The sequence below is a fragment of the Phaseolus vulgaris genome, chromosome 11 (assembly GCF_000499845.2).
Source record: "Phaseolus vulgaris cultivar G19833 chromosome 11, P. vulgaris v2.0, whole genome shotgun sequence".
NCBI lineage: Eukaryota > Viridiplantae > Streptophyta > Magnoliopsida > Fabales > Fabaceae > Phaseolus > Phaseolus vulgaris.
Window position 1 is genome coordinate 36,061,582 of NC_023749.2, and position 23,173 is coordinate 36,084,754.

Consider the following 23,173-nt stretch of genomic DNA (forward strand, 5'->3'; position numbering starts at 1 on the left):
AAGATTATCACTAACCACACTGCTAGATATGAAATAATCAAATAAATTTCTTAAGAAAATTTTAAGAGGACAATTATTTTATTTAGCTTATTTTTTATAATAATGCTTTAATTAGTATTGATAAATAGTTAATAATAATATGTAACAGCGTGCTTTTTTTAAAAGCAACAGAAACATTCTTTCCACCACCATAGTACCATTTTTCTTCTTTCTCTCTCTCCATATTCTCTTCTCTCTCTCTCTCCTAATTTTCTCTCTCAAACTTCATCTATTTTAGAATCTGATCATATCACGCTGTAGCAAAGGAGTTAAGGAACATTTCTACCCGATCAGATTTTTAAACTGAGTAAGTTCATTTTTACTCTAAATATCCTTTGTTATCTGTTTTTCCTTAGGATTTAATCATCAATCTTGGTGGGGTCAGTTGAGAAGTTTAATCCTCTCAACTTATTCTATTATATACTGAATTTTTGTTCTCTTTGGATAATTTACATTAGGCCCGTAAATCTTGAAGCTTATCCAAACGGTGGGGAATAAAATTCCAAAAGTTGCTTGAAAAGCAAGCAATTGAGGTAAGGGAAGCTAAATTTAATTTTTAATAGCACCCTAGGATAGAAGATCTGAATGCGGAAGGGACGTGGTCCCAATATTCAATTTCTCTTGTAGGGATGTTGTGTGTTTATTTATATTGGGTTGTTTGTTTATATATTATTTAAATTTGTGGAAATATTGGATTTTGATGATTTAGTATTAAAGTGTATTTTTTTATGTCAAATAAATTTTTGAATATTGTGGATAACTTTTTGAATGATATTGTATGACGAAATGGTTTGAAATTGAATTCATACATTTGGGATAATGTATGGTCTGATGTTTGTTGTGTATTAAGTATTGATGTCGGGATAATGTATGGACTGATGTTTGCTGTGTATTAAGTATTAATGCCTATGTGGTAACAGAGATCTCCGAGCTTCACTAATGATCTAAGTCACATAGACTAAGATATCAGGTGGTGAGAAGCTGATGGGGGAGTTCATGCACACCGTGACATATGAGATGCACAGCTTGGGTTGTATTGAACTTACCCTGATCCTTTCAGTTGGATTCGCTGGTAATCTTTCGATCAGGTGTTAGTCTCTGGTAGGACTTACTTAATACGGGTCTTCCGGAAGACGTTGTTTGTTGAATATCTTGGATGTGTAGATCCATGTGATATCTATGTGATTATTTTAATGTTGGGATTTGAAGAAGATTGTATAATTTGAGAAATTGATCATGTAACTTGGTTTTCTCTTTTGATTTAATTGCGTATATTATAAAATTCTATTTTCACTAGCTTACCCTTGCTTTTCTTGCTGTGTTTGAACTGCGATGACTGTACTACGTACACGAGCAGATGATCTTACAGGTGTCTGAGGATCAGAATAGTTTTAAGGCGTTGATTTTGAAACTTATATTGTAAATATTTGTATTTCCATATGTCCTAATCACGTATTAGGAATGTTTTGAAAAACTGTAAGCTTGTACGGAAATATGTAGAACCGGTATTGTAATAGTTATATGTAAATTATGGGGTGTTACATTTAATAGTATCAGAGCGGTTCATCCTTAGGATAACCTGAGGGTAGTGGGTTTATTCTGTTTCTCCTGCGTGTAGATTTTTGGTTACGTCTAGCCTCAAGACTTAGTTAAAAGTTTCTAATAAGATGTTTGACAAAGTTGTTTTTCTTGAAATCTTGTTTGTGTTCGAGTCAAGTTAATTGTTATGAATAAAGATGAAAGTATTAAGAATGAAAAAAATCTTGATAGAGTGATGAGGGTGCACACTCATGACTAGATCAAGATTATTTTCTATCTTAATTCTAAGTCGCTAGAGTACATTTTAGGGATAAGTTTTGATTGGTTTTTACTTGTTTTGTATGATTATTTCTTTGAAGCTAATTTGTCTTAAAGATGTAGTTGAAAATTTTTAGTAATTTCTAATCCAATTCTTTATGTGCTTAGTAGATGGCACGTAGACCACCTACTCCTCCTCCACCAGTAGATATGCCCAACTTAGCTCGGGCAATAGAGATGATGGCAACAGCCTTGCAACAACAGAGTGCTACTATGGCACAACAGCATCAGGCCGCCTTTCATCAATTAGAAACAGCTAGATTAGCAACAAAAGCATCTCAGCTTCATCAACAACCCCATACCTTTAGTCTGGAGGATTTTCTGAGACACAATCCACCCAAATTTAGTGGCAAGCTAAATCCAGATGGAGCAGACCAGTGGGTGAGAGACATAGAAAGAATCTTTGAAGCTACTCAATGCCCTGAAGAGAGAAAGTTATCCTATGCCATTTATGTACTAACTGAAGAAGCTGAATTCTGGTGGATAGGCATGAAGCAAATGATGGAAGACAAAGGTGAAGAAGCTACTTGGGAGAACTTCAAAGTAAAATTCCTAGAGGAGTATTTTCCTGATAGTGTCAGGTATGCAAAAGAAATTGAATTCATGCAGCTGGAACAAGGAAATCTTTCAGTCACTGAATATGCTACTAGGTTCAAACACCTAGCTAGATTCTACACCCAGACCATGACTGAGGCTTGGAGATGTAGAAAATTTGAGTTTGGATTGAAGCAAGAACTTAAAGAAGTGGTGATTCCTATGTCCATTAGAGATTTCACTGCTCTAGTGGAGAAAGCAAAAGTAGTGGAGAGTTTGAAAAGTAGTAGCAGACTTGCTAAGCCTCAAGTGGGAGGACCTTCTAAAAGCATGCCTAAATATGAAGATAGAAAGAAACCTTATTTCAGACCTCAATCTTATAGCAGTGGAAGACCCAGTTCTCAATCACCACCTAGTTTCAGATGTTTTCGATGCGGTGGGCCACGTGTTGTTAGATTTTGCCCTCATCCAGTGTCAAATGTGACATGTGATAGATGTCACAGGTATGGTCATGCAACAAAAGACTGTTGTGTCCAATGGGGAGCTCCAAATTCTGGCGGAGTGCAGCAAGTACAACAAAATAGTAATCAAAAACCCAAAGCTGCTGGCAGAGTTTTTGCTATTAGTGGAGTTGAAGCTTCACAGTCTGATAGCCTTGTTAGAGGTATTTGTTCTATCCTTGGAACACAATTATCTGTATTGTTTGATTCTGGGGCAACCCATTCTTTTATATCTTTTGATTGTGCTAAGAAACTTAAGTTGCCAGTCTGAGAATTAGAATTTGAGTTGGTGGTATCTACACCAACAGAAGGTATTATAGTAACTTCTTCCATGTGTGCTGAGTGTCCAATAATTATAGATGGGCAGAGATACAAGATCAACATGATTTGTATACCTCTAAAAGATTTGGAGGTTATCTTGGGAATGGACTGGTTGTCTGCTAATCATATCCTTATAGATTGTGGTCGGAAGAAGTTAATTTTCCCTAAATTAGAAAGAATGCAGGTTATCTCAGCTCATCAGTTTGAGAGAGAGATACAATAAGGTGCAAAATGTTTTATGCTCTTGGCTTGTTCTATAGTTACTGATAAAGTACAAAAAAATATGTTTGTAGTTCAGGAGTTTATGGATGTATTTCCTGATGAGATTCCTGGACTTCCACCTAAAAGAGAGATAGAGTTTGCAATAGACTTGATTCCTGGAGCAGGCCCAGTGTCAATTTCTCCATACCAAATGGCACAAGCAGAGTTAGCTGAATTGAAGAAACAACTAGAAGACTTATTGGAGAAGCAATTCATTCGACCTAGTGTTTCTCCATGGGGAGCTCCAGTGCTATTAGTGAAGAAGAAGGATGGTTCGTCACGTCTATGCATAGATTATAGACAATTAAACAAGTTAACAATAAAGAATAAATATCCTCTTCCTAGAATTGATGACTTGATGGATCAGTTGCATGGGGCAGTTGTCTTTTCTAAGATAGATTTGCGCTCAGGTTATCACCAAATTTCAGTGAAAGCAGAAGATGTTCAGAAGACTGCTTTTAGATCAAGGTATGGTCACTATGAATTTCTGGTTATGCCATTTGGGGTGACTAATGCTCCAGCTATTTTCATGGATTATATGAATCGAATATTCAGACCTTTTCTTGATAAGTTTGTGGTAGTGTTCATAGATGATATCTTGATCTATTCTCGTACAAGGGAAGAACATGCAGAACATCTTAGAACCGTCCTGAACATTTTGAGAGAAAAACAGTTATATGCTAAACTTTCAAAATGTGACTTCTGGATGTCAGAAATACAATTTTTAGGACATGTCATCTTTGCACAGGGAATATCAGTAGATCCCTCTAAAGTGGAGGTTGTACTTCAGTGGGAACGTCCTAAAACAGTTACAGAAATTAGAAGTTTTGTCGGGTTAGCAGGATATTACAGGAGATTTATAGAAGGCTTTTCTAAAATAGTGGCTCCTTTGACCCAATTGACTAGAAAGGATCATCCTTTTGCATGGACTGAAAAATGTGAGAAAAGCTTTGAAGAGTTGAAAAGAAGGTTGACTAATGCTCCTGTATTGACAATCCCTGATACCAATCAGTCTTTTGAAGTTTTCTGTGATGCTTCCTATCAGGGACTGGGTTGTGTTTTGATGCAGAATAAGAAAGTTGTTGCCTACGGTTCTCGTCAGTTAAAGGTGCGTGAAAGAAATTATCCAACTCATGATCTAGAATTGGCAGCAGTTGTCTTTGCTTTAAAAATATGGAGACATTTTCTTTACGGAGTTAGTTTTAATGTGTTCAGTGATCATAAAAGCTTGAAGTATTTGTTTGATCAGAAGGAGTTAAATATGAGGCAGAGGAGATGGATTGAATTTTTAAAAGACTATGATTTCCAACTAATATACCATCCTAGGAAGGCAAATGTTGATGCAGAGGCTTTGAGTCGTAAAAAGATACAAATGTCTTCGCTTATGATTAAAGAGTTAGCATTGATTGAAGATTTCAGGAGTATGAATTTGGAGGTTTCCATGTCTTCAAATTGCATCAGTTGTAATACCCTTGTTATAACTAATGAATTTCTGGAGAAGGTGAAGGAGAAGCAGTTGGAAGATTCAAAATTGAAGAACATCATGGGCTTATTAAATACTGACAAAGCCAAAGACTTCTCTTTAGGAGTGGATGGTATTTTGAGATTCAAAAATAGAATATGCATACCAGAGGATAATGAACTAAAGCAAACAGTGTTATCTGAAGGTCATAAAAGCAAACTCAGTTTACACCCAGGGATGACCAAGATGTATCAAGATCTCAAGAAGTCTTATTGGTGGCATGGCATGAAGAATGATGTAGCCAAGTTTGTAGCTGCTTGCTTGACTTGTCAGAAATCAAAGATTGAACATCAACGACCTGGAGGCTTGTTAACTCAGTTAGACATTCCAGTGTGGAAGTGGGATAGTATCTCAATGGATTTTGTTACCCACTTACCACGTACTTTGAGGAAACATGACTCTGTTTGGGTCATAGTGGACAGGTTGACAAAGACGACACACTTCCTACCTATAGACTTGAGAATCTCTATGCGGAAGTTGGCCCAAATTTACATAGATGAAATAGTCAGATTGCATGGTGTACCCTCCAGCATAGTTTCAGATAGAGATCCTAGATTCACCTCCAGATTCTGGAAAACACTTCAAGAAGCTTTGGGGACTAAACTCGGACTTAGTTCAGCATACCATCCTCAAACTGATGGACAATCAGAGAGAACTATCCAGTCCTTAGAAGATTTGCTTAGGACTTGTGTGTTAGATCATTTGGGCAGTTGAGATGAAATTCTACCATTGGTAGAGTTCACTTACAATAACAGTTACCAAGCTAGCATAGGAATGGCTCCTTTCGAGGCATTGTATGGAAGAAAGTGCAGGACACCTCTGTGTTGGTTTCAGGATGGTGAAACTGTGTTAATTGGACCAGAATTAATACAACAAACCAATGAGAAAGTCAAAATGATTCATGAAAGATTGAAAACATCTCTTAGCAGGCAAAAATCTTATGCAGATCAAAGAAGAAGACCTTTAGAATTCTCTGCGGGTGAGCATGTCTTTTTGAGAGTTACACCGTTCACTGGTGTAGGAAGAGCACTCAAATCCAAGAAATTGACTCCTAAGTTCATAGGACCTTATCAAATTCTCAGGAGAATAGGCCTTGTGGCTTATGAAATTGCTTTGCCTCCTCCTTTAGCTAACATTCACAATATTTTCCATGTATCCCAGCTACGAAAGTATGTACCTGATCCCAACCACATTCTAGAGTCTGATTCCATCCAAGTGAAAGAAAATCTGTCATTTGAAGTGAAGCCAATCAGAATTTTAGATTCAAAAGTGAAACAACTTCGTGGAAGGAGTATTCCCATGGTGAAAGTACTGTGGGATCTCATATCTGGAGACTCCACTTGGGAAATTGAAGAGGAGATACGAGCATCATACCCTAATCTCTATATTGGTAAGTTCATTTTCGAGGACGAAATTTTTTGTAGTTGGAGATAATGTAACAGCGTGCTTTTTTTAAAAGCAACAGAAACATTCTTCCCACCACCACAGTACCATTTTTCCTCTTTCTCTCTCTCTCTCTCTCTCCATATTCTCTTCTCTCCCTCTTTCTTAATTTTCTCTCTCACACTTCATCTATTTTAGAATCTGATCATACCACGCTGTAGCAGAGGAGTTAAGGAACCCGATCAGATTTTTAAACAAAGTAAGTTCATTTTTACTCTAAATATCCTTTGTTCTCTGTTTTTCCTTAGGATTTAATCATCAATCTTGGTGGGGTCAGTTGAGAACTTTAATCCTCTCAACTTATTCTATTATATACTGAATTTTTGTTCTATTTGGATAATTTGCATTAGGCCCGTAAATCTTGAAGCTTATCCAAACAGTGGGGAATAAAATTCTAAAAGTTGCTTGAAAAGCAAGCAATTGAGGTAAGGGAAGCTAAATTTAATTTTTAATAACACCCTAGGATAGAAGATCTGAATGCAGAAGGGACGTGGTCCCAATATTCAATTTCTCTTGCAGGGATGTTGTGTGTTTATTTATATTGGGTTGTTTGTTTATATATTATTTAAATTTGTGGAAATATTGGGTTTTGATGATTTAGTATTAAAGTGTATTTTTTTATGTCAAATAAACTTTTGAATATTGTGGATAACTTTTTGAATGATATTGTATGACGAAATGGTATGAAATTGAATTCATACATTTGGGATAATGTATGGTCTGATGTTTGTTGTGTGTTAAGTATTGATGTCGGGATAATGTATGGACTGATGTTTGTTGTGTATTAAGTATTGATGTCTATGTGGTAACAGAGATCTCTAAGCTTCACTGATGATCTATGTCACATAGACTAAGATATCAGGTGGTGAGAAGCTGATGGGGGAGTTCATGCACACCGTGACATATGAGATGCACGGCTTGGGTTGTACTGAACTTACCATGATCCTTTCTGTTGGATTTGTTGGTAATCTTTGGATCAGGTGTTAGTCTCTAGTAGGACTTACTTAATACGGGTCTTCCGGAAGACGTTTGTTGAATATCTTGGATGTGTAGATCCATGTGAGATCTATGTGATTGTTTTAATGTTGGGATTTGAAGAAGATTGTATAATTTGAGAAATTGATCATGTAACTTGGTTTTCTCTTTTGATTTAATTGCGTATATTATAAAATTCTATTTTCACTAGCTTACCCTTGCTTTTCTTGCTGTGTTTGAACTGCGATGATTGTACTACGTACACGAGCAGATGATCTTACAGGTGTCTGAGGACACTACAAGAAAAAAAGATTTTAATAGAGGTTATTTAGTGGAGGTTAATATAACCTTAGGAATTGATTTAATTAATGAAGGTTTTTTCTAAAACCTCAACAAAATAACGGAGGTTTTTTAACCTTAGCTAAATTCTAAAGGTTTATTCTAAAACCTCCACAAAATAACGAAGGTTTTTTTAACCTTTGTTAATTTACAAAGGTTTATTTTAAAACCTCCGCAAAATAACAGAGATTTTTTTAACCTTCGTTAATTTTCAAAGGTTTATTTTAAAACCTCCACAAAATAACGAAGGTTTTTTTAACCTTTGTTAATTTACAAAGGTTTATTTTAAAACCTCCATAAAATAACGAAGATTTTTTTAACCTTCGTTAATTTCCAAAGGTTTATTTTAAAACCTTCGTTAAATTCTAAATATTTATTCTAAAATCTCATCAAAATAATAGAGTTTTTTATTTTTTTTAAGTGTCAAAAGTTTATTGTAAAACATCAATAAAATATTTTATATTTTCTCAATTCTTAATAAATAGATATAATTAAATTTTTTAGTGATTTAGCCTAAACTGGTATACATATTTAAATATGTTTTGAACTTAGGTCTTAGAGGTTGATTCATTAATTGAAGTTAGAAGGCACTTCATTAATTGAAATTATTATTCAATTCTTAAAGATTGTTTTTATGAATTTCAATAAGTAAAAATAAGTTGTGTGTGAAGTGACATTAACTTATCACATATATACATCATCATAATTTATTTTTTGGTTTATTTTTTGGTTACATTTGCAGTATCAAATTTTGAATAATATTTATAATAATATTAATAATAATATTAATAATAATATTTATAATAATATTAATAATAATATTTATAATAATATTAATAATAATATTTATAATAATATTAATAATAATATTAATAATATTAATAATAATATTAATAATATTAATAATAATAATAGTAATAATATTAATAATAATAATAATAATAATAGTAATAATATTAATAAATATTAATAATATGAATAATATAATAATATGAATATAATATTAATTATAATAATAATAATAATGTTAATATAATATTAATTATAATAATAATAATGTTAATATAATATTAATTATAATAATAATAATGTTAATGTAATATTAATTATAATAATAATAATGTTAATATAATATTAATTATAATAATAATAATGTTAATATAATGTTAATAATGTTGTTAATATAATGTTAATATGATATTAATATAATATAATGTTAATATGATATTAATATGATGTTAATATGATATTAATATGATGTTAATATGATATTAATATGTATAAATTATCTTAATAATAATAAGTTAAATGAAAATGATAATATGACTAAAGGAGTTCTCCGGTCTAGTGGTTAGCCCTTTCCTAGTTTTTGGAAGGAATTGCGTTTGAATCCTGGCTGTGCGCTTTCCTTGCAATTTTAATTGGGGGGTGCTTGGGTTTCAGTCTTATCTTTTGTTATTTTACGGAGGTTATGAAAGCCTTCGTTAAAATCATTTTTTTTTTATATTTGCATTTCCATATGTTGTAAATTTGTACGAAAATATGTAGAACCGGTATTGTAATAGTTATATGTAAATTATGGGGTGTTACATAATATAATTGAAATTAATACTTAAGAGTTATCAATTAATACCAAATCATTCTTCATATAAGTTTGTTAATTTTAGGATTGAAAAAATAGATTTTAAGTTATTTATTCTCTTCGTGCTTTTATTAGCTTACAGTTTTTTTAATAGGATATAACTTTCTTCTTGTTTGATTTAATTTTTGTTAATAGAGTTCTTTTTTAAGTTTAAGTTGGTCTTGTGTTTTTTATTTTTTAATATTATTTCTTTTATATGATGACAGACATCATATATCAACCTAACTAACTGAGATTTCATAGTTCATAATCATGCTTAACAAGAATGTAATAAATTTAAATTAATTATAATTATACAGTATTGTTAAATGTTTGTTCATGGATCCAACTTGAACTCTGAATAGTTTTGAATTAGATTTAATGTAAAATTAAGATAAATTCAGGTTATGATTAGTATTATTATGACACTATATTATTTCATTTAACATGTAGTTTTTTAAGGATGATAAAATGTATCTTCAGTCTAAATTGTATTTGTATATTTCTTTTATTCTATAAATTAATTTTAGATTATGTTAATATATGTACCTTATATCTTAAAATATCATGTTACATATTTCAGATCGAATTTAAGTTTAATTAGTTAAGTTGGAGAAAATTTTGAATTAAATAAAGGCAAGTTTAATTTAACTAGTTCCGCACATATTTTAATCTTAGTGACTGAAAACAATACTGATAACTTTCTGTCACTAAAGATTGATGTAACCATTGATAATATCGAAACAGCTACACTACTCACTACTGGATTATGAGTATACCAACAACTTTTAGCTGTAAATAATAAATTCTATGTAACTGCTTTGTTAGTTTTTTTTTAATGACAAACAAATGAATAAATAACCATTTTTTTCTTGTATTTTGATAAAAGTTTGTAAAACATTAGACTAAAACATAATTATTACATAAAAAATATTAGCTATTATATTTATTAAATTAAATATTATTTTAAAATATTAAAAAATTATTAATATTTAAAATAGTTTATATTATTAATAAATAATTTTTAAATTGATATTAAATTATTTATTAAAATGTTAATTGTTAACTATATTATATTCTAAAATTAGTAGGTAAAATCTTGCCTGTTAATTAAATATTAATTTAAAAATTATTTATTAATAATAGAATCTGTTTTAAATTAATAATATTTTTATAAAATAAAATATAATCAATAATTTTTTTTCTAAAATAACATATAACTTAATGAATATATTTAGTAATTATTTTTTATATTTAAAATTAATTTTTATTTAATGATTTTTTTAATGTTATTATTTTATTTAAATATGAAATTATTATTTGTATCAATAATTGTTAAAGAAAAATTGAGTGAGGGGGAGAAGAATTGAAAAAGGTTAGTAATAAAAGTTTATCAGATTCAGCAAGAGATCAATATCCTAGAACCAGTAAGAATGAGCCACCCTTTTAAAAATTGATTGTTCTTCCAAGGAATGGAATTAATGTTTTTTGAAGTTTTACTCCAACAACCACATCTTGAACCCCACACACCAGAGAGAGAAAGAGTGGAAGTCATTTTCCATGTAGAAGTTCCGTTGTGTCATAGTCTCCAAACTCCAAACTCTACATAACAAACACAAGAACTTCGTGTGGAGGCAAAACCAAGCACACGCCAAAGCATTTTTTTTCTTTTCTTCTGCATTCAATTCTCTACTCTTTTTGCCTTAACTTGCCTCCTTCAGAACCAAGTCAATAGACTAAAACTTGAAACAAACAACATGGTCCTTCTCAGTCTTATGTCTCTTTCTCCTTAACAACCTCCTCCTCTCATACCTCTCCACAACTACATTAAAAGCCTCAAACACCCCCATTGACATGCTGCCTGTCCCAAATGCTAAGCAAGGTTAGGTGAAGACAGCAACCTTGAGCACCAACAAAAACCTTCCTTTTGCAGAATAACCTGACGTGGGATCTTCAAGTTTTTTCAACACTGTCATTGATCAGACGGTGAATATTGTCAAATGAAAAGAACTAAAACTACTGGTTGAAGAGGAGGGACTCCGGGCAGTGTTGGTGTGTTTCCACTTTTTGGTTTTGCCTTGCCTTGTTGTGTTTTGGACAAAATGTTGCTGCAGATATCACCAAGTTTGAGGCATGTCACTGTGCTTCCGGGAAAAGGGTTGAAGGAATTTATCAAAGTGAAGGTTGCATCAAGGAGGCTATCTTATCGGATGCTCTTCTATTCACTCTTGTTCTTCACATTCCTTCTTAGGTTTGTGTTTGTTCTGAAAGCAGTGGATAACATTGATAGAGAAAACAAGTGCTCTTCCATAGGTACATTATCACTCTCTCTCTCTCTCTCTCTCACACACAGCAGAACACAGAATAAATGTCACAACCATTAACTTACAAACACATACATGCATGAACAGAAACACATAAAGATGTGACTCCGTGAATGAGGCTTACATTTTTCTATATATCAAAGCATACATGTATTCCACTATGCTTTGAACTTTTCATGATTTGCAAATGGCTATATTTATGGCTGATATCAAAGTTTTATGATTATTCATTAACAACACTTCTATAAATTGAGGGATAGTAAAACCAATGGAATCAAGGCAGTGGGTCTATTTTTTTCATTTTTCAATTTTGTTTAGTTATCTATATTCATTTTCCTTTTCTGGAGTGGAATTTTTATAATATGTATTTTGCACTGTATTAGTGTAGTAGGATTCATCAATGGTTACTGTTGGGTAAACTTATACCCTGCAATTAATTGTATTTTCTTTTGATGCTATGTTCCGAAACTTGGTATAAATTCAGCAATTTGCAAATATCAAATTCTAAACCCATAACTTTAGGATAATGATACATTCTGTAACCTTTTGAATTTGAAACAAGTGCATGACACTTTTACTTCTAGAAACAATAAATTCCACTAGGTATTTTATTTATGCATATACATGACCTTTTCATTAATGTTTGCAGGTTGCCTGGGAAAAAAATTGAGGCCAAAGATTTTGGGAAGAAGTCTTGAATCAAATGTAATCTCCTTAAATATTTCTAATTATATTTGTCATGTGAATCCACCTGGTAACTAATAGACCCGAATTATCTATTGGTGGCTGAAAATGACACTGGTTTCTGATAGGTTCCAGAAGTAATATACGGAATATTAGATCAACCCCTTGGCAAAGATGAATTAGAGCAAAGGACTGATATACCTCAGACTTTAGAAGAGTTCATGGTCCAAATAAAGGAAGGTGGATATGATGCCAAGACATTTGCAATTAAACTAAGAGAAATGGTACCATTTTCCCCCTCTTTCAAACTAGACGAATTTAGAAGACTAATCTAATACAAAAGTAACAGCTTTTCTAGTTCAAGTTCCCATTTAAATTCTGAACATTTTCTTAGGTGACCCTTATGGAACAAAGGACCAGAGAAGCCAAAGTCCAAGAGTATTTATATCGTCATGTAGCATCAAGCAGCATACCGAAACAGCTTCACTGCCTTGGCTTGAAGCTGGCCAATGAGCACACCAACAATGCAGCTGCACGCCTTCAGTTGCCCTCTGCAGAACTTGTCCCTGCTCTGGTTGACAACAATTACTTTCACTTTGTTCTGGCCTCAGACAATGTGCTCGCTGCCTCTATGGTTGCAACATCACTTGTTCGCAACAGTTTGCGACCTCAGAAGGTTGTTCTGCACATAATTACAGACAGAAAGACTCACTATCCCATGCAGGCTTGGTTCTCCTTGCACCCTTTATCACCTGCCATAATTGAGGTCAAGGCATTGCACCACTTCGATTGGTTTACAAAGGGGAAGGTGCCTGTGCTGGAAGCAATGGAAAAAGATCAAAATGTTATATCACAGTTTAGAGGAGGATCATCAGCTATTGTTGCAAATACTACTGAGAAGCCTAGAGTAATTGCAGCAAAACTGCAAGCACTTAGTCCTAAGTATAATTCAGTAATGAATCACATTCGCATCCATCTTCCAGAGGTAAAAGTTAAGGAATTATGAAGTTGTTTTTGTGTATTCCCCTTTTTCCTGTGATGCTTACTGCCATAATACATTTTTCAATACAGTTGTTCTCAAGTCTTAACAAGGTGGTCTTTCTTGATGATGACATTGTGGTACAAACTGATCTTTCACCTCTGTGGGACATTGACATGAATGGAAAAGTCAATGGAGCAGTAGAAACATGCAATGGAGAAGATCAGTATGTTATGTCAAAGAGGTTGAAAAGCTATTTGAACTTCTCCCACCCTTTAATATCCCAAAATTTTGATCCCAATGAATGTGCTTGGGCTTATGGCATGAACATTTTCGACCTTGATGCTTGGAGGAAGACCAATATAAGCTCTACATACCATTACTGGGTTGAGCAGGTATATATATGTACATTACATCATACTAAAGAAAAGGAAAAGAAAAAAAGTAAAAACAAATTACTTTTGATATGTTCAAAACTAAATTTCAGTTCCCATATTGGAAAGAGATAGTTTAATAACACGTAAGTTGTGTTATCTTTTATGCAGAATATAAAATCAGACCTCGGTTTGTGGCAGCTAGGGACATTACCACCTTGGTTAATAGCATTCCATGGTCATGTCCACACTATTGATCCTTTCTGGCACATGCTGGGATTGGGATATCAGGAAAGTACAAGTTTTGCTGATGCTAAGAGTGCTGGTGTCATCCATTTCAATGGCAGGGCAAAGCCATGGCTAGATATAGCTTTTCCCCATCTAAGGCCATTGTGGACTAAATACATTGACTTTTCAGACTACTTCATAAAGAGCTGTCATATCAAGGCATTGTAATTTTGATCATGAGAAAAAATGGATTTTTTTGATGAGTGGAATGAATGGTATTTGCATATAGAAGAAGATGGAAATCAGAGGACTTCTTCAAAGCATATGCCCATCCACCACTACAAACATTACAAGAAAAACGCGAATTACATACGGATCAAAATCTGTATGTAAAATCAACATTACATACGGATTTTTCCGTATGTAAATTTTGGCACCAAAATATAAAATGTGTGTCCAATGAATGGGATTCAAAGCCAGGTTCCTTCAAAAGGGATAACTCAAAGAAAATTTAACCACTACACCAAACAAATGCTTTAGTATAATTATGATTTTTATTATACTTATTATTATTAACAATAATAATATGAATATAATATTAATAATATGAATATAATATTAATAATATGAATATAATATTAATAATATGAATATAATATTAATATAATATTAATAATATGAATATAATATTAATATAATATTAATAATATGAATAATATTAATAATATGAATATAATTTATTTTATTATTAATAATAATAATTATATTAATATATATAAATTATGTTAATAATAATAAGTATAATAAAAATGATAATATGACCAAAGAATTTGTCTAGTCTAGTGGTTAACTCTTCTCCTGGACATTTGACAAAGAGAGAGATGCACCCTTTTGTTTCAATTTTCATTTTTAACTATTCAGTTGAAATTCTTTTTCTCTTCAATCCGCAATGTAAGTATGAGTATTTGTAGATCATATATATAAGAAAATGCAGTTCTTTGGAAAACGAACAGGCAACTTAATGGATTAAGATGCAAAATGAAGAAATAAAAGATTTTGAGGAGAGAGGAAAGGACCATTATTGAAAATCCTTTTGAAACAGGGCCCTCTAATCACATGATATTTAGCAACTTCACTGCTGCATTGAATGCTTAATATGAAAAACTTCTTGTCTATAAAAGAGAATACCAATTTGCTAATGAACTTCACATGTCTTTCTTGTTATGCAACTTCACTAAACTTTCCATTTTACAGAAAACGCTGAAAGACTTTGTTATTTTCAATTTTGCACTTATTCTAAAAAAGTTGTTTTTAAAAGTTGAACCAAACATATTTATTTTCTAGTTTCACTGAAAATAAAAAAAATAGAAAATGGAGAAATCAAATCCTGTAAGATTGTTGGTAAATTTTGGAAACTGAAGGAATATCGTCACGCTGCAACTTGTATTTATTTTTGCTTTCCAGAACGGGTGTATATTCCGGGATTGGAGGGAGGTGTGAGCATTGGAAAGGTCTCATGTTTCCACAAGCGATTCAGAACAGATTTATGGAATATGAGTTCTAGAATATCTTTTTGGAAAGATGTTTTTCTGAGTTGGTTTTCTTGAGTTAGAGTTTTTCATTCTGTCTCGTTATGTTTATACTTTTTATTAGGTCTTGAGTTGTTAATAATCTTAATTTTGTTGATGCATATGCAGAGAAAATTCTTAAAACTAGAGGTGATTTGTAGTTGAGGAGGCTCATGAAGTATGAAGTGGATGATGAAGCCTATATGGGAGGGTGACTAGATAGGTCATTGCGACCACTTTGCTTGACAAATATAGAATGAATGAAGTGGTAAGTAATAATGTTTAGAGACATACATTCAAATTCATGTTATGTACTGGAAATGGTAAATTGATATTGATTGGAAATTATAGGATCATAGGAAGATGAAATTAATCTCACATAGGATAAAAGTGAATAAGTTAGAAGCATCACATGAATGAATAGAAGTTGTGGTTGAGTTATCGAACTTAAGTAAGTATTTCATAATTACAACTATTTGTATTTTTGTGTTTCACATAATGATCTGCGTGGGAGGTAGTTGCTTTAACCCACTTGTATGAAAAATTAAGAGATGCGAGTTATGGAAATACAAAGCAGCTAGCAGGGTTTGCAGGTTAGTTTGAATAAGTTCTTATAATTTTAAATATTATTACATTCTTTTAAAATACATAACATATTTTATAATACATCGATTGTGTTAAACATGATGTGTTGTAGGATTTATGAGCATTTCCCAACCATCAGGTTGAGACATACACATATTGATTATACCGAGGAAGACCATAAGTGCATGTGGTACGAAGTTGGAAGATTGATTGCATTTAGAGTTTTGTCATTCCAAATGACTAGCAAAAAGAAGTGTAACCATTTGAATCGATCTTGTTGTTCTTGAGGTTCATTAGGTTGGACGGACACATGCAAATAGTTGCACTTTTTCTGAATATGTCCTTTGACAATATGGATATGTTCAAACTAACATATCTACCAAGTTGTAATTATGAGAGACACAAAGTAAATCACAATCCATCATGCACCACCTTTTACTAGTTTTCCTCACAATCTAAAAGGGCACTCGCATTTTCTACTTCCATTATTAGTAATTTCTAAGTCCTTTTTTGTATCATATGTATTTATTTTCTCTCTCACAATTTAATAGTATATGTCTTCCTTCCCCCGTGTCAATTCGATATACTTGACCTTAATATAGCAATAAAAAAACCCAAATTTATAGGCAACATTTCGTATCCACTAAGAGTTATCCCGAATAATAAATACCTACAAAAACATATAATAGTTTTATATTTAATTCAGCAAATATGTTTAGCAAATACACACTATGTAAATGTAAATACTAAGTTAAGAGTGACCTTTATCTTTTATGTTGTAAACTTATCAATACAATCATATGTTCTACATGCATTATCGAATATATTACAATATATAAGGTACTCCATATCAGCATAATCTAACACAAACATCAACCTCATTTAATATACCCACATAAAATTCGTCATTTATTTTTGTAAAAAATTAATTTTTGTTACCAAAACAACATCATTTTCCAACATTCTATATTAATGAATCCAGAATAAAAAAAAATTGAAAAGAAAAATCCAAAATAATAGTTGAGAATTCTGGAATAAATTTTGTAATTGTTTTTTTATTCCAAAATACGATTTCAAAATATAAAAAAATATAATTCTAGAATTAAATTGATTTTATTCTAGAACACATTTCATATAATCCCATAACCTTATGGATTAAGTCTTCCAAAAACTTTCTAAAATTTCCATTTTGGAACCCTTGTGCATGAATTCTGAAATGCGCTTTCCAGAATTAACTAAAATGGTTATGGAAACACTATCTCAAATACCATGACAACTACCGAATAATGTGTTATCCGAAAGGACCTCCACCACTTTTAGAAACAATATTTCGGAAGTCATGGCATGTTCAATAAACACATGTTGAATTATGTGTTCCCGAAGACTTTTTCCAGACTTTAAAATCCGGTAGCCACTTCTTCACTAAAAGATAACAACATCCTTCCATACTTGAAACCACCTAGCCCTGTTTCTAAACAACACCATTAGCTCCACCACATGTTTCCAGAAGTGTCACCTTCTTCCACCATCAACAAATCACATCCTCCATGGAGCTCATGCCTTTCACATAAGATTTAAGAGTGAAATTGGTATTTTGAAAATTGAGGGGTGCAAGTAGAAATTGAAGAGGTGTCAGGAAGCAAAAACCAAGAAAAGAAAAGAAAGCTTCAAGGTTAGAGGAAGAACAAAAGAGATGAAGAACTTCATTGAAACGCTTGAAAAGAAAAAAAATTGGAAATGAGAAATCTTCCTCCAAGTTGTGAATGCTTGTTCCTTTATCATCATGATTCACTTGTTTTTCTTTTAAGTTGGATCAAATGTATCACCCAACTCTCATGTATTAGTTTTGATTATCCAAGTATATTTAATTCTTATTTACCATTGATACTAATTTAAGCTGTGTTCAATATTTTTTTACAAATCATTAAATATAAAAGCAACTAAAAACTGTTATATATTGTTGTAAATTGAACCAACTCTTAAAGTTAAATAATAAGTAAAGTTTATCTCATTAACTATTTAATAAGTTCTTTTATTATGTTTTAAAAAAATGGATAATTAAGAAGAGAACTTAAAAATTAATTATTGAAAAATTAGTAATTAATAATATTAATATTAATCAATCCAATAACCTAGATAATACAGAAAAATTAAATCCTGATATTGAATTTGGTGTTTAAGTAATTTTATATTAGTATTGATAACTAATACTTGGTTACATTTAATGCAAGTTGAAATTTAATATGAATCCTTGTACAAAATTTAACATCTTGAATAGAATATATAATTATAAACAACACAGTACCGCACAATTCCCCTTCAATTGACAAGCTCGCCTACCACCGTTTCAATCAGTTTGACATGTCAATCACCAAAGGAATCTCAATACTTTAGTGCTTTGCTTATGCCTAATCAGAGTAATATTTTCTTACAGCTATTATGATTCAAACTTTTCCAAGGCAAAAACAGGCCAAGGACTTGCAGCAATGAAGGTCATATCAGTTCTATTCAGGTATTATCATCCACTAGCTCACCATCTCAACTATATATCAATCTTCATTTATAGTTTAGAAACTTTCAATAATAGGAACTTCTTCCATTTGCTTACATAAGGAAATATGGCTGCACCATATCGGAAACTACTATAGTCATGTTGGTTCCTCGATTGTACCTATCTATATCTGCTACCAACAATGCCCTCTGACCTATTTTGCATGGTCTAAACTGAAATAATGTTACTGTTAACCTAACATCGGATTATCTTAGAACCCAGTAGCTAGTATTAAAACAGAGGCGAAGACAGAAGGACAAGCTTATTTAACATTTACATGCAAATACCAGCATTAATCATAATAGTATCATATGCCAAATACAGTCCGGGGTCACCACTGGGTCCAGTTAGAATACTTAGAAGAGAACTAACAAAGCCAAGAAGGTATTGGTAAAATGGATACAACCCTGGGCCAAAATGCAAGCTCAGAGAATTGTACAGTGCCAGCTTAGGCAACTGGTGGACGGAGTACGTGATCCTGTGAAGTATCCACTGCAGCTGGCGGCATGAATTGCCACATTGCAACTCCTGGATAACTAATAAAAGGTACCAACTTGTTTCCATGGGCTTGGCCTTGGGCCGCAAATGCGGCAGGGATAGCAGCAGGGGGAGGCATGAAATTGGGTTGTGCATTCAAAGATTTCAGCTGCTGCTCCAACTTCTCCTTCTCTGCCTTGAGCATCTGTTTCTCATCTCGAAGTTCATTCTTCTCAGCCTACATAACATATAAGGAATTTGATTTCAGAAAAAATTATTATTGTGAATTTTTCAGTCTCTGTTAGGAAATGGCGGAGGCAGAAAACTTATAGAGCCATTCCGTTTGAAAAATATGTTTTTACTTTTACTTTAGATACAAAAGTGTCATCTTGTTTCCACTCTATTTCAATAGTTTGATAGGAAACAGTGAAAATAAGTTATTTCCATCATTGCTACATAAATCTTTGAAAACATAAAACAGAAAGAGAACTAATAATTCACTCTCTAACACTTTATGATTGCTAAAATTCTTGAGAACTACAAAATCAGGAGAGAATCACTAAAAAAGCAGTGGAACCTACCAAAATTTGTGAATTTCCATAAAATCTAACCAATAGTAGAGTGTGTTCCTAGCATTTCTCAAACAAGGAATATTTCCTTTACCAAATTTCCCCCTAAGAGATCCACAATATGTAAAACACAAGAAGTCATTCAAATATGAGTATCACCTTTAACTCTTTAATCTTTTCTTGAAGACCCTGATTAGAGTCTTTCAACTTCTGCGCTTCACCCCGTAACTGTGTCACCATTCGGACAGCATCAATCAGGATAGCAGCCTTGTCAGTTTTCGTAGGCCTTTCAGGCTCCAAAATGGAGCCCAATTCAACAAACCTAACAATGTCCGTCATATTAGGTACATGCCCCCAGCTACACATTTACATAAAAGCTAAAGGGGAGAATAGAAAGACAGGAGGTAGTTGAAATTTTGAAGTAGAAATATACTTGTCGTTAAGCTTATCTCTTCGCAACTTCTCCCGACATGCCTTGGAGCTAGTAGCAGCAGCACATGTCTCAGATCTAACCCTGCAGCCGGAAATGAACAAGAAAATGAGGATAACTTCTTCCATGCAAAAGCTATCTATTGGGGTCACTCCTTTTTCTGAAGTTTAATCATTTGATATAATGTTATGGCTAGTGGCTAGTAAATTTAGTTAAATTATTTAAACAATTAGTATTGCCTTGAGATTTCACTTCATTCTTCAGTCATCATTAATTTATTACGGTATAACAAGAAAGGAAACAAAAAAAGAACACTAAATCATCTGAATACTGTAATAGAAAGAAGCACTCAAGCAAAACAAAGATTAGGAAATTAAGTAAAAAAAAAAGCTACCGAAGAGGGGGTTCAGAATAAGATAGCCAGGTCGCTACACATGTTGATTCTTTGTTTTTTTTCCTTAAACAAAATTATTTCATTCAATAAAAATGAAAGGGTAATAGAACATTGTGTACCTTTTTTTTGAGCCAGCCTCCTTGAGACCATCAGAATCCGCCAGTGAGCCATCAATTTCAACACTAGGAGCAGATAATATTGTAAGAAAGACAAGGTAGTAAAAGAAATGGCTTTTTAATGAGGACATAGACAGAGAGGTAGATGGAGTCATGGATAATGTATTATGAACAAAATGTCAGAAGCCACCATGTTTGACCAAACAAAAATGTATGGCCTTAAATAAAAAAAATGTTTCAGAAAGGAAAAAGAAACCACTTCACTACAAGGGAATTGAAATGTATGCATTACTAAGAATATATTACTAAGAATGGTAATAAAAAGGTAGCATTTCATTTTTTACAGGACTCTTACGAAAAATCATTGTAAATTATCAGCAAGATTCTGGAAAAATCATTTCACATTCTCACATTGTTAAAACCTTAGCAAAGGAAAAAATGCACTATTGGAAGTTAGAAAAATGATCTAGCCTTATCTCAGGAGTTGCTTTATTTGGCTCGAGCAGTACCCAAATTTTAGTAAAACCGTTTACAGAAGACTTTTCTTAGTGGTTTCTCATAACACAAATTAGAATATCCTCTTCATTCTTTACCAACTTCACTTCTCTTACTGCAGACTTTCATCAATCCAATCATCCACCACACCATCCTAATCTCTTACACATTTATTTGTTGCCCTTATCATCACTTTCACTACCCATAACATTCACTTAATAGAGCATTAAAAAACTTACAAGCCATAACTACACAGAAGAATCTCACCTAGTGTTAAACAATCACTCCGCGATTACAAGTTATGCCTGAAGCACTTCTTCATTTCATCCACCTAGTTTGACTCCTATTTAAGAATTAAGATGACCCTATAACTTCAGAAAGTAACTAACCACCTAACTAGGAAGTACAAAATGATCTTCAATTTCATATACAAACGACATAATTACATAAATATAAATATCGAGAAGACAGAATTAAGGCAATCAATAGTTCCAGAACAGAATTGCATTGAAAACAAGTTAGAAAAATACATCCATTGCATGCTCTAAACAGAAAATTAAGCAACGTGAAAAGCTGCAGAATCAATTAAAACTAACACGTGCAAGAATGTCCTGAGGCGCCAGAATTAATTCCAACCAGTCGTTAAGGACATGTCTGGATTGAAGTTGGGTGAGTTTAAAAGTACTTCTCCTCTAAATGAAGCAATTTTCTTCATTTAGAACATCGAAATTCAACACAGTAGTTTTCAAACTTTAACCCAAACATAACGTTATACACCCCCTCAGGCCAGATTCCATCGCGCAACATTAAAAAAACAAAATCATCAACTACAACCACCCTTTCCAAAAAATAAAATAAAAAAAAACGAAAATCACATTTCTTTGAACAACACAAAATCCTACACCCTATAGCTTCCGAAACACAACCCTAAAATCAAACATTCACAAAGTCAAACAAATCAAACAACGAAGCAGAAACCCTAATCACGTGAAGGGGCAAAATCAGAGATTACGGAAACGAAAGCGTGAAAAGGAAAAAAAAAAAAAGGCAATTGGCGAAGCGATCTGCATGTACCCGACATTGGAAGTGGCGTTCAAGGCGTTAGGGGGCCATGTGAAGGCGGAGGAAGGGACGGTGAAGGAGGCATCGGGGACGGGAATATCGTCGATCAAGCCGTAATCGAAGAGCCAATTGGTGTTTTCCCGGGAAACCATTGTGCGGATTCGATTCCCGGAAAATTGAGGATTTTGCCGTATGGAAAACGCGTTTTTTGCTTTGTTTACCTCGGAAACAATCAGGGACTGCGCGTGCTGTGTGTGTGTGTGGTGTGCGTGGGGCTTTGCTTGCACGTTTTGAAGTTCCAAGGAGAAGAAGGGTGAAAAAGATAACTTGTTTATTATTTTTTATTGGAAATAAACCATTTTATTAAACCTAGGTAGATGACAACTTAGTTTATGAAAGAATACAAATTATGTTTATTAAATATAAATATTATTATTAAGTATTTATAAACAAAATAAGAAATTTAGTAAATTATTTTAGTCATAAATTGTGAATATTATTAAAAGTTATTAAAAGTTTCTGGGAAAAAGGAAATGTGCGTGTGTGAAAGATGCGAAAAATCGGTGGCAACTGGCAGTCCGTATAGTGGCGGATGTTCGTTGTCAGCTTCTACGACAAAACAGTTGGACTTTTGGTATGGAAATACAGGTATAACTTTTTATAAAGTATTATTATTATATTAATAATTTTTATATTATTTTTTTACTGTTTTTTTGGTATTTTTTTTTAATAATTTGTAATATGCATCTTTATAAATAAATAATTTTTTTAATAGTTAAATATTCATTCACTTTTTTTTAATATTCTAATTAAAGAGCATGGTGCATATGTTCACATATATAAACATATATGTGCATATTATTATAATATTTTAATATAACACTTTCTTTGCTATTTTTAATTTTTATGTATTTTGATTATATTT

The 23,173-nt window shown here is 32.5% G+C and overlaps 2 protein-coding genes across 2 annotated transcripts; one reads left to right on the forward strand and one right to left on the reverse strand.

Moving 5' to 3' along the window:
* The first annotated feature begins 11,156 nt into the window (after window positions 1–11,156).
* LOC137832164 (probable galacturonosyltransferase 12) lies at window positions 11,157–15,007 on the forward strand. The gene is made up of 7 exons (XM_068640196.1): window positions 11,157–11,725; window positions 12,386–12,441; window positions 12,549–12,704; window positions 12,815–13,405; window positions 13,492–13,794; window positions 13,945–14,386; window positions 14,877–15,007. The coding sequence occupies exons 1-6, from the start codon at window positions 11,515–11,517 to the stop codon at window positions 14,227–14,229; spliced, it is 1,602 nt and encodes a 533-aa protein (XP_068496297.1). The 5' UTR covers window positions 11,157–11,514; the 3' UTR covers window positions 14,230–14,386; window positions 14,877–15,007.
* Window positions 15,008–18,956: 3,949 nt separating this feature from the next.
* Window positions 18,957–22,800, reverse strand: LOC137810902 (transcription factor ILR3-like). Its single transcript, XM_068612399.1, has 5 exons — window positions 22,261–22,800; window positions 20,695–20,757; window positions 20,185–20,265; window positions 19,911–20,073; window positions 18,957–19,420 (listed from the first exon to the last, which is right to left on the reverse strand). The coding sequence occupies exons 1-5, from the start codon at window positions 22,398–22,400 to the stop codon at window positions 19,154–19,156; spliced, it is 714 nt and encodes a 237-aa protein (XP_068468500.1). The 5' UTR covers window positions 22,401–22,800; the 3' UTR covers window positions 18,957–19,153.
* Between the last annotated feature and the right edge of the window lie 373 nt (window positions 22,801–23,173).